The 15,088-nt window shown below is 43.1% G+C and overlaps 1 protein-coding gene across 5 annotated transcripts in view; it reads right to left on the reverse strand.

The window, feature by feature from the left end:
* Positions 1–4,674: 4,674 nt before the first annotated feature.
* TRMT2B (tRNA methyltransferase 2 homolog B) overlaps positions 4,675–15,088 on the reverse strand; it is a 57,102-nt gene continuing 46,688 nt past the window's right edge. Inside the window, exons 3-11 of one of the 5 annotated variants that reach the window (XM_073360822.1) lie at positions 13,627–13,809; positions 12,281–12,492; positions 11,596–11,801; positions 11,051–11,168; positions 8,805–9,019; positions 8,539–8,640; positions 7,685–7,804; positions 6,744–6,843; positions 4,675–4,997 (exon numbers count right to left, since the gene is read on the reverse strand). In XM_073360822.1, coding sequence (XP_073216923.1) covers positions 4,871–4,997; positions 6,744–6,843; positions 7,685–7,804; positions 8,539–8,640; positions 8,805–9,015 — 660 coding nt within the window. In that variant the 5' untranslated portion in view covers positions 9,016–9,019; positions 11,051–11,168; positions 11,596–11,801; positions 12,281–12,492; positions 13,627–13,809 and the 3' untranslated portion in view covers positions 4,675–4,870. The other 4 variants (XM_073360820.1, XM_073360821.1, XM_073360823.1 and 1 more) reach the window with 4 other exon arrangements.

Below are 15,088 nucleotides of genomic sequence, written 5' to 3' on the forward strand. Positions count from 1 at the left end.
AGGGCTCAATACACAGATGAAGTGTCTCTCTAAATCCTTTACCCATTGATTTAAATTCATCATCTCTTCTCCAATTTACAATGCAAACAATGTCACTTTCTTTTTGACAAAAATGTACCCTGGCTGAGCAGAATTTATTCGAATCCTACCAAGAGAAGCCAAGCTTTGGATTCCTAGGGGTGTTTTAAGCTCCTGGAGCCTGAATGGAGTCCAGCCACTACCCCAATCTCTGGGTCCTGAACCATATGCTCAGGATGCTGACCTTCTCTCTGGCACCCACTCCAAGTGTAGGAACCTGCTGTCCAGCCGTCTAGCCCTTTTGGGCACAACTGACAATTCAGACTTCCCAGGACTCAAACATACCCCTCTCCCAGAATTCCACCTCAAAAGGTGAGACGCTTATGGCTTACAGTTTAACATCCTGGGGCATGCAGTAGCTGTGCAGCAGTCAACATGCACACACTTTGTTGTGTATCAACTTTATGCTCGTTACATTTAGATCACACAAAACAATAAAGCATCCTAAATGCAGTGTCCCTCCTAGCTTCCTGTTCCCTTGGGGGATCATCTGTGTTCTGGCAGATAGGGTCCTCCATCCTCTTGCCTACCCTTCCCTGCAGCAGCCTTTCTCATCTTAATCTGCTGCAAGATGGCTCCCTCCCCCCAAGTACCCCTTTATAGACTCCTGCTGGGGTCACTTGCTTCTTTTGTTCCACCTTGTGATAATTTTCCGTTACTCCCAAATCCCCTTCCTTTCATACAAGAGGAGGAAGTATCTTCTCCCAGGTAGAGCAAACCAATTGTCCTAAAGTGTTTTTTACTCTGAATAGATGATAGTTGAGTGCTCATCATTCACCATTGTCTGTGGCTTGGCAGCGACATGACCCAACCCTTCTAACTCGTGGTAGATTCCCGTAGATATAGGCTTTCCATGACAGAGTAAATTCACAATACGATTTCATACAATCATCCAAAACTCAGAAGTGGTACAGACAGAACCCCAATTCATCATAGGGCTACCCTGTATCAGTGGGCTAGCGGAAAACAAAAAAATTAGGCCCACTGCCTAAGAAAGGTGTCAGACACTGCCTCTGTAATAATTGGCCTGGCCCCTCTTCTGAATGGGCCCCAGCCTGTTGTTAAGGGACCCAACTCCTGGGCCCACTTGCTCCAAAGCCTGCTGCCTCTGGATAGTGACTGGTCACTGTTCCTTGTTCTCGGTCTCTTAGACACACTCCGAGGTGTAGACCCTGTGTCTGACACCCTTCTTAGGCAGTGGAAACCTATAGTTCCTCTGCCTAAACCAGTGGTTCTCAAACTTTTGTAGTGGTGACCCCTTTCACATAGCAAGCCTCTGACTGCGACCCCCCTTATAAATTAAAAACACTTTTTTATATATTTAACACCATTATAAATGCTGGAGGCAAAGCAGGGTTTGGGGTGGAAACACAGCTCGTGACCCCCCATATAATAACCCTGTGAGCCCCTAAGGGGTCCCAACCCCCCAGTTTGAGAACCCCTGGCCTAAACCATGGAACCACTGCCACAGCTTTCCCAAGCCCCAGTGGTTTAGACACGTTTTTCCACAGAGTACACCTGGCCATGGGAGCTTTGGTTTCTTAGTTACCCCTTTATAGATAATGTGGCAGTACAGTAAGGAACACAGACTTAGCAAAGGAATTTCTTGTCCACAGACACTTTACTCTTAAACAACCCTAGAGAGATACATATCTATGGAAAACAACAAAATCCTGAATTCAGTTCCTCTGGTCTGATCTCATCCCTCCTGTGAGTCATGGGTCTGGTCCAAGTCCTTAGGCCAGGCAGCCCTTCCTGCCTTCTAGACCTGGGCTCTTTGCATGTCACAGTGGCTCTAAAATACTGTCTGTTCCTCTTTTACCCATATGCTAACTATGGGAAAGTTCTGGGTTGTAGTCCTCTTTGGAGGCCCCTCCCTGTCCACATCAGCTCTGTATAGAGAGTCATTTAAAAGTAAATAGCCCAACAGGTAGAAAACCATTGTTCAAGCCATTCAACACCAAGGGCTCTGCCATAATTTCTCGGACATAGTGTTTCCACAGGGTATCAAGCCCCTGCTACAAAATGGATTCTGTAATCCACAGAGGTGGTTGCAATATATCAAAGGTCATACTCCAAAATGAAAATTACAAACAAAGTAGAGCCCCTGAAACAAGATGGGGTTCACAATTTGACAAATTGATGTCCCCAATCTGTCACAACATCATCATTTGAAGAACTGGGCGAGCTATTAATCAGCAAAGTATAAGGGTAAATGGAGTGATACAGAATGTTAAAGAGTGTGGATTGCAGTACAAATACGAGAAAGGCCAGATTTCCGAATGGGACAGTGCAGACTACTTTACAGTGAATGCAATAAGAAAATGGCAGTTTGCTGCTGGCATCTTGCAGGGACAATTCATAATGCAGGGATCAGCAATATATAGGAGAGGAAGTATATGTGGAGGGGAGATACTCTGAAATCTGTTTTCTCCTCATTTTCTCCCCATACAAATAGCCATTTCCAAACAGACTGATGGTCCAGCTAGTGGGGTAGCCTGTCTCCAACAGTGGTCAGTGTTAGATTTTGCACTTTGTAGTTGGGGTTTATATGAGAAATGTCTTCCTGACCCTAACAGGTGATCAGATTCTGCCATGAAGCATGAGGATTAATAGTCCCTGCAATTTTATCCTACTTAATGTCACCATGGATTTCTTTCATCTTAATTATCTAATTGGTTCAATGTAGGGCTGTCAAGCGATTAAAAAAATTAATCACACGATTAAAAAAGTTAATCACACGATTAATCGCATTGTTAAACAATAATAGAATACTATTTAAATCAATATTTTGGATGTTTTCTACATTTTCAAATATATTGATTTCAATTACAACACAGAATACAAAGTGTACAGCGCTCACTTTATATTTATTTTTGATTACAAATATTTGCATTGTAAAAAAAGAAATAGTATTTTTCAATTCACCTACTACAAGTACTGTGGTGCAAACTTTTTATCATGAAAGTTGAACTTACAAATGTAGAATTATGTACAATAAAAACTGCATTCAAAAATAAAACAATGGAAAACTTTAGAGCCTACAAGTCCTTGTTCAGCCAATCTGCTCAGACAAATAAGTTTGTTTACATTTGCAGAAGATAATGCTGCCTGCTTCTTGTTTAAAACGTCACTTGAAAGTGAGAACAGTCGTTCTCATGGCACTGTTGTAGCTGGTGTCGCAAGATATTTACATGCCAGATGTGCTAAAGATTTTTGTGTCGCTTGATGCTTCAACAACTATTCCAGAAGTCATACGCTTAATGACGGGTTCTGTTCGATAACAATTCAAAGCAGTGCGGACCGACGCATGTTCATTTTCATCATCTGAATCAAATGCCACCAGCAGAAAGTTGATTTTCTTTTTTGGTGGTTTGGGTTCTGTAGTTTCTGCATCAGACTGTTGCTCTTTTAAGACCTCTGAAAGCGTGCTCCATACCTCATCCCTCTCAGATTTTGGAAGACACTTCAGATTCTTAAATTTTGGTTCGAGTGCAGTAGCTGTCATTAGAAATTTCACATTGGTATCTTCTTTGCATTTTGTCAAATTTGCTGTGAAAGTGTTCTTAAAACGAACAACATGTACTGGGTCATCATTCGAGACTGCTATAACATGAAATATATTGTGGAATGCGGGTAAAACAGGGCAGTAGATATACAATTCTCCCCCAAGGAGTTCAGTCACTGATTTAATTAACGCATTATTTTTTTAACAAGCGTCATCAGCATGGAAGCATGTCCTCTGGAACAATGGCCAAAGCATGAAGAGGCATATGAATCTTTAGTGCATCTGGCACGTAAATATCTTGCAACGCCAGCTACAACAGTGGCATGCAAACGCCTGTTCTCACTTTCAGGTGACATTATAATTAAAAAGTGGGCAGCATTATCTCCTGTAAATGTAAAAACCTTGTTTCTCTTAGCGATAGACTGAACAAGTAGTAGGACTGAGTGGACTTGTAGGCTCTAAAGTTTTACATTGTTTTGTTTGAGTGCAGTTATGTAACAAAAAAATCCTACATTTGAAAGTTGCACTTTCATGATAAAGAGATTGCTCTAAAGTACTTATATGAGGTGAACTGAAAAATACAATTTCTTTTGTTTATTATTTTTACAGTGCAAATATTTGTAATAAAAATAATATAAAATGAGCACTGCACACTTTGTATTCTGTGTTGTAATTGAAATCGATATATTTGAAAATGAAGAAAAACATCCAAAAATATTTAGTAAATTTCAATTGGTATTCTATTGTTTAACAGTGCAATTAATTGCAATCAATTTTTTAATCGCGATTAATATTTTTTAATCATGTGTGTTAACTGCAATTAATCAACAGCCCTAGTTTAATGATATCTAAATAACATGGCAATAGTACTAAAAGTACAAAGGATTTGACTTGTATTTAGTATATTTAAAGCAGTTTCACCAAATCCTACCCATGAAAACCCAGAACAGCAGAGTAGGGGTTAAGAGGTGTCTAAGCCATTTTGATCGCCTGGCAAAGGGGATAGGGATTGAGTGGGAAAGAGAAACTACAACAGAGGATCTTTTCACACAGAAAATCTCAGTACACACTGGCTTCGTACTTCATAGGATATGCAAGGGACAGCACAGCGAGGCAGGCTGAGAATTCCCAAAAGAGTTTTAATTTACAACTTTCAAAAGAATAAATTAAATCAGAGCCATGACCATTCCAGCTTTCTGAACATTTGTAGTTCTTCCTCACCCTCAACTTTTAAAAGGTATGAAGTCCTGTTTTGTAGGAAAACACATAAACTAGGACGGCCCCTCAGCGGGTGAAGAGGATCACCAGCTCACAGTGCATGGTTTGGGGAAACATGTCAACTGGGACAGCCAATAGAGGGGCAGATGGCTCTCTCACAAGCTTCTTCCCAGAGTCTGGTGGGCAGCAAAACCTATAAAAAAAGAAGGAGCAAAAGGCATCAGTTTCCCCATTAATCCAGAGCCAGAGGAATGTTGTCTGTGTTTCTAAAATCCTTCCCCTCTCCATTTCCTTTTCTTTAGTAATAGCTGACCCATGAAGAATCAGAAGATATATTAAAGATACTTATTATTTGGGAAAGAACAACCACTCAGACTGACACTGACACTGGGTTGAGGTCTGGAACCTGCTCTCTTCAGTCCTGGATTGTCATAAATATAAGGGGAAGGGTAACCACCTTTCTGAATACAGTGCTATAAAATCCCTCCTGGCTAGAGACAAAACCCTTTCACCTGTAAAGGGTTAAGAAGCTAAGGTTACCTAGCTGGTACCTGACCCAAAATGACCAATGAGAGAACAAGATACTTTCAAATCTGGAGGCGGGGGAACAAAGGGTCTGTCTGTCTGTGTGATGCTTTTGCCGGGAACAGATCAGGAATGCAGCCTTACAACTCCTGTTAGTTAGTAAGTAATCTAGCTAGAAATGCATTAGATTTCCTTTTGTTTAATGGCTGGTAAAATAAGCTGTGCTGAATGGAATGTATATTCCTGATTTAATGTCTTTTTGTAACTTACGGTTTTGCCTAGAGGGATTCTTGATGTTTTGAATCTGATTACCCTGTAAGGTGTTTACCATCCTGATTTTACAGAGGTGATTCTTTTACCTTTTTTTTAATTAAAATTCTTCTCTTAAGAACCTGATTGATTTTTCATTGTTCTTAAGATCCAAGGGTTTGGGTCTGTGTTCACCTGTACGAATTGGTAAGGATTCTTATCAAACCCTCTCCAGGAAAGGGGGTGTAGGGCTTGGGGGGATATTTTGGGGGAAGACATCTCCAAGTGGGCTCTTTCCCTGTTCTTTGTTTAACACACTTGGTGGTGGCAGCATATGGTCCAAGGACAAGGCAAAGTCTGTACCTTGGGAAGTTTTAACCTAAGCTGGTAAAAATAAGCTTGGGGATCTTTCATGCAGGTCCCCACATCTGTACCTTAGAGTTCAGAGTGGGGAAGGAACCTTGACATGGACCAACTCCAATAAAGCATGGCTAATCTGAATGATCAGAGACAAATTTAAGATTTGATTTCTCACAAAACGCCAGAGCTAGGAAAGGCTTTATACCGTTAGAAAATAATCCTAGGTTTTGCATTATCTAACCATCTTCATTGTTCTTCTGCAGACCTTTCGTTGTCTGCTATATGGCCCTGACACCGCAAAATACTTAGCCATGTGATTAACTATAAGCATGTGAATGGTCCCATTGACTTAATTTGCCAGATGGGAACCTATTTTCTTTACGGTGAATATATTGGATACAGTAACCCAGATGAAGGCATGCTGCTTGTTTGATTCAGTGCCATTAGAATAAGTTTTGCATTATTTTCTATCCATCTATGAATGCATTTAAGCATCTCACTTGCTTTCCCCCCTCCCCTCTTTTTGAACAGCAGTTCCCCACTGAACCCACATCCTCACTGAACTCTTTACAGTGACCCGGAAGTCTTTTATCACAATGTGCAACTTGTGAATAGACACACCAGTAGGCACACAGGTGTAGTAACTGCTGGGCGGGCAGGGCTGAACCTTACAAGGCCAACCCCAATAAGGTTCAGACCAAATGAAAACCTCCCCAAGCAATTTGTTGTGCTCTTTTCCTCTGGGCATGGCACGTCTCCCTCATAACAGTAGAGACAAAACCAAAAAAAAAGGGCTCCTTCTCACTCAAGGAAGTTCCTCATGGCTTCTCTTTCAGGCTTGCAGGAAACATAGATCAACGTACGGATGGCCTCGCAGTTTTGAATGGCCTGCACCACACGATAATCTGAGAGCAGAAAAACATCAGACATTTACATAGAAAAACACCCACAGAATAGAGATTTTCCTAAGAACTGGTCAACATTTTCCTTTTAGGCCAGCATCACAGAACTACATTTGGATGACCAAAACCAATCACCCTTAACAGAGGGAAAATAGAAAGGCAGCAGGGGGAACAGACAGTGCTCAGGCGCAAGGGAGTTTACATTGTTAGGGTCCAAAGTGGCAGGTTAGTGTCACCATTGCAAGGCAGACCACACTAATAGGATGCAAGCTTGTTCAGGCAGAGCACTGAAGTGAGGGAGCTTGTCTCATCTTCCCAAGGAATGAAGGGTGGCAGATGAATTTACTCACCAAATTGATGAGAAGCATGCACAAACTCCCATATCAAGACGGATTTAAAAGATTGCAACTGTTTAAAGAGGAAAACTGGTAAAGGCCATAGAAAAATAATGAATGGTATAGAGAAGGTAGATAAGGCAGTGCTACTCAACCTCTCTCAAAACTAGAGCAAGAGGGACATTCGATGAAATTGAAAGGCATCATATTTTAATCCAATTAAAGGAAATACTCTTTCATACAATGCACAGTTAGCCTGTAGAACTCATTGCCACAATTCATAATTGAGGACAAGGTTATTCTGTAAGTGCCTACTGCAGAGTTTCTTGCACTTTCCTCTGAAGCACCTGCTGTTGGCCATTTTGATGCCAGCATGCTCAACTAAATGAGCTATGACAATATGACACTTCCTACGTTTCTATTTAAAGTTTTTTTTCTTTTCTGTATTTGTTCCTTCAAAACAAGAGAGATATTGTCAGGTCTCAAAAAGAAAGAATATGTTCTCTTACGGAGTCCAGCCCGGAATGGGTTCACCACTGCAACAAGGAGTCGGTCATCCTCTCGTGACATCAGGAACTGCAGCAACACCGTCTCCGCCTTTCCACTGTGATACCCACAGTTTGAGACCCCTGTGCAGAAAAATCATTCACCCAAATGCTCCCTGCAGGCACAGAATCAACCCCACTGGAAGATGAAGAGAGAGGACCCTCAGGCACAGCAAACCTCAGGGTCTCTCATCCCAAGAGGGTGTCTCCCTGAGAAATGCATACCTGGCATAGGGATGCTTTCCATGTCAACACAGAACATCTTAGGGATTCTCCCTACCTGCACCCTTCTGGATCATCTCCTTCCCTTGCCACTTTACCCCAGTTTTCCTCTAAAGATAAGTGAACATTGCTGACTTTCCATGTGGGGAGCCGCAAGTTCTTGTCCATACCCCCCATCATCTAGACTCAAAGCCCTGAGGTGTGTGTGTAACCCAAGATGGCAAGCTCGTCTGGGAGTGTGGGTCAGAGCACATGTTAATCTTTGCCCATTTTGCAATGTGGAGGTAGAAAAGGCACAAGGACCTGACATCAAGTCTAGATAGTCCTCCACTGCCATTCCCACAGCCATTCTCTCATCTCCCTCCATTCTCTTTAGCCACCAAGACCATTTCATGCCCCTTTCACGTCACAGAGTTAATAGAAACAGGGGGAGGAGCATTGTTGTGAAGTAGGAAAAGGAGGAGTGAGGTGGTTATACCACAAAGCTTCTCCCCTTTACTGGAACATCTGCAGGCCACCTTGGGACTATTAGGAGCCCTCCACTTAGGAGATACTTTGTATTTTTCAGCAATGGATTTTAAACTCCTTCCTCACACCATTGAATGTTGCATTCCATTTGGCATCCTCTACAGCCTGCTCCACCACCTCGACACCAACAACCTTATGTGCTTGGCAAGCCAGACAGAGACCAATGGCACCTGGAAGACAAGAGAGAGAGGAAGAAATTCAAGGTTTTAAGATGAAGAAATAGGGAGCAAGACAGTGATTAAATTCTGGAGAGACCACATCCTTCACACCCAGAATAAAATCATGACCTTGTCAAACAGACTTGTGTCGACCCCACTGCATTGTCAGTTCTCACCAGTTCCACAGCAGACATCAAGAAGGACAGTGTTCTTATCAGCCCGGCTTAACTTCCCAACTATCTGGTACAGAACTTCTGCCCCAGCTGTGTTGATTTGGAAAAAGGCATCTGGAGAGATGTGAAACTTCAAGCCCAGGACTTCCTCAAAGATGTATCGTTCTCCATAGAGGAGCTGATAGAGGGATTGCTGCTGGGAACTTCCAGTCATGATGCTTGAAGGGGATATAACAAGAGAATCCATTAGAGAACAGGATTTTCAACAAAGAGCCAATTTATTTAACGTCCTTTTAGTACAGTGTTAAAACACAGGGAGAACATTCCCCCACACCCCACATCCATTGATCTAGACCAGATCTCGATCTAGAGCAATTCTCTAACTGATTTCTTCTCTAATCTAAAGCACCACCTTTGAGTTATTATTTTCTGTGAACACTTTAGGAAGTTGAAGTGATCATTTACAAAACTTCTGTCACTTTCAAAATCTGGAATTAATGGTTGTGGTCAAAACAGAAGACTGGGAGTGAGACCTTCTATTTGTAATCTTGGGAAAGTCACTCCAGCTTTGTTCTTTAGTTTCCCAATCTGTAAAAGAGGGGTAAAATATTTATTTACCTGCCTCATAGGAGTTGTGCAAGGCATAATTTATTAATGTTTCCAGAGTACTTTGAAATAATCAAATAAAGACATAGCCACCCTAAAATGGTGTCTGTAGAAGGGCTGCCCAAACAAATATCACTATTATTTGTCAGTCTCTGAAAGAATTGTCCTGATGGGAGCATAGTTGGATTGCAGGTTTGAGGATATGGGTAAGAAATAGGGGGTAGCAGTGAAATTCCATTTTCAGTATTCCTGTTGCCTCTCCCTCCACTTTCTGACATGATGCAAGTTTTATCAGGTGAGTGAAGGGGGGATCCCTTTCCCCAAGCCCCCTCTCCCGAACGACACGGCCGGGGCCGGGACGAGAGAAGCAAAGCAGCTTGCTTCCGGCCCCCTGCTAATCCCCTGGGCCACTTTGAGACTGCGGGGCCCCTAAAAGTGCCCCCCCACAGCTCCTGCCTCCCAGACCCTGGTGGGGAGGAGCCTCTGACCGCCCCCAAGACCCTCTGCCCCTTATCCAACCCCTCGGCCCCAGCCCGGCACCCTTAACACCCTGCTCAGAGGTTCTGTCGGTTGCAACACGGTGCTCCAGGGAAGTCTTGGCAGGACGAACCCAAAGTTTCATGGCATGGCACCTGTTTATATAGTGATTTCTCTTCACTGGGACAAATGAGTTTTGCACCATCATGCTGTAATCAATTATCGTTTGACGAGTGCTTGTTTTCTTAAATTGCAAAAAGAAAAGGAGTACTTGTGGCACCTTAGAGACTAACCAATTTATTTGAGCATGAGCTTTCGTGAGCTACAGCTCAAATTGTTTTTCTCATTTTTTATTTTGTTCTTTCATTAGTCTCTCAGGGAGTTACCCGATGCTGGTTTTGATCACAGCTATTTTGTCCCCATTGATAGGCGCCTGTCTTATTTTTAGAGTCGTCAATCTGCCCTCCTCTGACATTTAAATAAGGGCGTGTTGCAATCTCCTGGCATGTTTACGTCCGTCCTCGATTTCTCCCTAGGATATCTGGTCCAGTGATGGCCTTCATACTTATCTTCTAACACAGATGTTCCTCATTCACACACAAAACAGGACTGATTTACACAGAGCATTTGAACAGGAACATCAAATTGCAATGCAAGAGAAAACAATCATTGCATTCATAGAATCATAGACGATTAGGGTTTGAAGAGACCTCAGGAGGTCATCTAGTCCAACCTCCTGCTCTTTTACTTATTTTAGAATGCTAAACCTACAACAAAGTAGTGACCCTAAAAGGTCTGTTACTGCCTTGAAATCAGCTTCAGACACAAAATTCTGGCTGATGCATCTCTACCAATGGCACACCAGGCCATTCCTTTCTGCTCTCAGAAAGGGTGGCTGGCAGGACATGGTCAAATTATACGTCAATACATTTAATACATGCTACATTATTATTCTTCATAATTATGCAAAATACAAACAAATTCCTACTACTAAACAGTCAGGGGAGAGAGAAAGAGTAAAGAGATCATGTTGCCTTCTTAACACTCCTTATTTTGAAAACCCTCCATGGGCTTCCTCCAGCCTACCTCACAGACCTCGTCTCACTGCACTAATTGCTCTGTCCACTCTGACAATGGTCTCACTTTGTCACATCCCCCAATCTTACCCTTATTAATCAGATTTTGTCATTTGAGATATCCATCCTGTATCTTCCACCAGATCATCTTTCCATCTATTGTCACCTCTCTTCGGCAAACATCTTAACAGTGTTGTCCGTTGCACTGCTATACATATTGGAAGGGAAAATCTGAACAGCTCATACACATTGATTAACCACCTAGGCAACAGAATTCTACATGTTACTGGACAGCTCATAATTAATCTGTGAAACTCTCTGCCACATGGTATTATTGAGGCAGAGCAATTAAGAGGACCCATAAAAAAGGATTACATTAAAAATAAGGATAAGAATGAAAAAAGTATATAAACCAACGTATTTCAAGATATACACCAACCACTTGCTCTCTGGGTTTAGCATGACCTTACTCTACAGACAGGTATACCATAATTTTCTCTTGTTAGGCTTCTTACACCTTTGTCTGAAACTTCTGGTATTGACCTCTGTCAGAGACAGGCTGGCAAATTAGATGGACTTCTGGTCTTACCCAGCATGGCAAGTCTTATGTACCTATGATGTTGTTTCCCCCTTACCTGTGCCTCTTAATTTCTCTCTTGTTCTGTTATTATTTCTCAGATTGCACTCTAGGGAAACCATCTCAATGTTTCTTTATCCTGCCCCAAGAGGTTCGGAGAAGGGAGAGCTGAGCACAGCTGACATCAGGTAAGTACTTGCTGTGTGAGCTGCTCTAGGGTTGGCATGCAGCCATCTTATCAGGTGATGAAGCCAGTGCTTCAAGCTGTCAACAGAGTAGGCAGAAGCATAGCTGGATTACACTGGAAGGGCTAATTGCACTTGGTGCAGTTGCTGCACCAGCGTTTGCTATCTACACTAGCACTTCAGCAGTGCAGAGTCACATGTTGAAATGTAGCAGCAGTGTGCTATCCCTCTGAAGGTGTGAACATTTGCATCACTGGGAGTAACTGTGTGTGGTGTGTTAAATGCAAAATGGTTGTGCTGGGGACTTGCCAGTGTAGCTGAAGTTACAACTTTCCTTTTTGTGTAGACAAGGTCTTTGTTAAACTTTGCTACTTTGGTTGTGTAGATCAACCCTAGACACTGATCTGTGCACACTTGAACTCTTCCCACTCCAGAGAGTGAGTGGTTAGTTCTTATTGTTGTAATTTGGTTCCCGTACAGTTATGAACACCTGATCTGCAGTCAGAAACGGTGCAAATTCCTTGGGCTCGCACAGCATATGCTGCATAAGTTCTATACCTCTCTTTCCAGGAGGACTCCAGGCCTGCAGCCCTGTCTAGGCTTTTTCTCCTTCATCCACCTTTTCCGCGTCCTTCATTCCTCCCAGCCACCTGTCTGCAGTGCTCATCTGGTGCAGTGCTCAAAGACGCCTGTTTCAGACTCAGCGGCCAGCAAGCGCACAGGCGTATCAGTCTCAGTGAGCAGGAGAGAGCCATCCCAGAGCTGAAACCCTGGAACCAACACCACACAGTGACTCCATTATTAATATTCCAGATAGTGGGGAATTCTATAGCAACACAAACTATACAACAATGACATGAAACAGACAAAAGCTGGGAGAAGCGTTGCTTTGGCCACCACCTTGTGTTTTACCAACTGTGCTGTGTCTAGAAATATTACGGTACTCAGTGAAATTAAAAGGCAGCAAGTTTAAAACCAATCAAAGGAATTAAAAAAATACAAGGCATAATTAGCCTGGGGAACTTATTACAATAAGATATTATTCAGGCTAATAACTTAGAAGGACTAAACATATATAGAAATAATAAACATATCGAAAGTTACAAAAAAGCAATGAAAAGAAGACACCAGTTCAGCCTGCCATATCTGAATTGCCCTAACAAACATAGAGAGTTGTTTCAGAGTAACAGCCGTGTTAGTCTGTATTCGCAAAAAGAAAAGGAGGACTTGTGGCACCTTAGAGACTAACCAATTTATTAGAGCATAAGCTTTCGTGAGCTACAGCTCACTTTATCAGATGCAAGTGAGCTGTAGCTCACGAAAGCTTATGCTCTAATAAATTGGTTAGTCTCTAAGGTGCCACAAGTCCTCCTTTTCTTTTTATAGAGAGTTGTGACACCCCTCCTCGAGACGGCGCAGCATCTCAAGGGGCAGGGAGAGCTGCAAGTGAAGCCCTGAAGCTTGAGCTGCTAGACTTACGTGCAAAGTGTCTCTATTTAGGATGGAGAAAGACTCCCCTGGCCCGCCCCACACACAATATTTTTCGCCCAGTCCCCTATGGAGTGTCTCCAATGAGTGGCAGTGTCCAAAGGTGCAGCCCTATATGTCTCTCCAGATTTCTCTCTCCATTTAATATCTTCCAAATGCTGACGGGTCTACAGGGAGGCAGCACTGAGGAGATTAGGGCAAGGGGAACCAGTGCCACAGAGACCCAGAGAGAAAATACTGGGAGAGAAGAGACTGGAAGTGGGCACTGAGAAGAGAAGGAAACGTCCTCCCCTCCTGACTCCCTCTCTTGGGGTTTAGCAGTATTTGCAAAGCTGAAAATGTGTGTACATTTTACACACTGTGCTTAGTTAAAGGAGCACCATCAAGGATTAAAGCCCCTCATCCTCAGCCCTTACCTTTGTTGCCAACACCCCAGCAAACCGCTTCCAAATCGAATTAGCCTCTAGTGTTAGGCGCTTTATTTCCCCACTTGCAACGGTAGTGACACTAGATGGCGCAGTTGTTTCCTGGTTTCCAGGCACCAGCACAGTGACGGCACCTACCCATGACATAGCAGCTCACTTAGCCTTCGGCGGCTCCTTAAAGGGATAGAAAAGGTTAGATTGCATCCGAGGAAGTGAGCTGTAGCTCATGAAAGCTTACGCTCAAATAAATTGGTTAGTCTCTAAGGTGCCACAAGTCCTCCTTTTCTTTTTGCAGATACAGACTAACACGGCTGCTACTCTGAAACCTGTCATTAAAGGGATAGAGAACTGCTCTGCAATGTCTTCGGAGACGAAAATGTTGCTGATTGTTAAATGTGCCCCGTGGGTCGCTTCCATTCTACTCCTATGGCTACCATACCATTTATATAGCACCTTCATTCCCAAATGATTCCATGGCATTTCACAGACTCTGTACATACAGCTCCACCGAGAGGCTGCCACTTCTGGGTTAGAAAGTGGAGCAATGTTTGTGTGTGGGGAACGTTTGGCCAAGCAGGACAAGGCAAACCTCTGTGCCAGTGAAAACTGCCAGGAGGTTTGTAATATCTACACACAGCTTTGGTTTTAAGGTTCCACCTCACAAAATAATCTGCTGTTTGAATGCTGGTGAATAATGAATAGGAGTCAACTTTATGCCATCTCTCTGAAATGTTCAGAGTACAGAATTGTTGAATATTTCAAAACCCTTTGTGCCCCTGTAGCCAGACAGCCAGCCCCCCCCCCCTCAGACCAGCATTGCTGGAAACACAGGAGGAAGCCGGAACAGGGCACTTAACATATATTCCAGCACAGCCTTTGAAGCTGTGAAAGCACAGGTGTGCTGCTACAGTGTGCCTCTGGGAACAGATACAACGATTAAGCTCACAGCAGGCAGAGGCCCTGTGACAGACATGGCTCTTAGCCCCTACTAAATAGCGTGATGCACACACACCAACATCCTAGGTGGGAAAATATTTACCCTGATAAAAGAAATGTCCAGTAGTCGACACTTATTGTTTCTCTCCCCTGCAAGTGTAAACTACTCTTGCGAAAGCTGGCGTCACCCAGACAGACCAGCCTCAATTTGGCATAAGAAAGGAGAAAGAGAATAAAGGAGTACAGAGGTATAAGTAGGGGACCTACAGCACCATGATTTTGGAGTGCTTTTCACTATCTATCTGCTGGTCAGATAAGTGACAGCCTCCCAAGGCTTCTGCAGCTAAGAGGGTCCCTAAGCCTTGTCCCTTATTCGTCTTTCCGCGGAATTGAGTGACCGATCCTGGCTTGGCACCGCTGGAATCGAGAGATGCAAGGAGGGTAAGAAGCACCCACACCTGATCTCCTATCTTTAGTGTACACATATTTTGAAATAGAGCTCTATACTTTGTTTTCT

This window comes from Lepidochelys kempii, chromosome 9 (genome assembly GCF_965140265.1).
Source record: "Lepidochelys kempii isolate rLepKem1 chromosome 9, rLepKem1.hap2, whole genome shotgun sequence".
Classification (NCBI taxonomy): Eukaryota; Metazoa; Chordata; order Testudines; family Cheloniidae; genus Lepidochelys; species Lepidochelys kempii.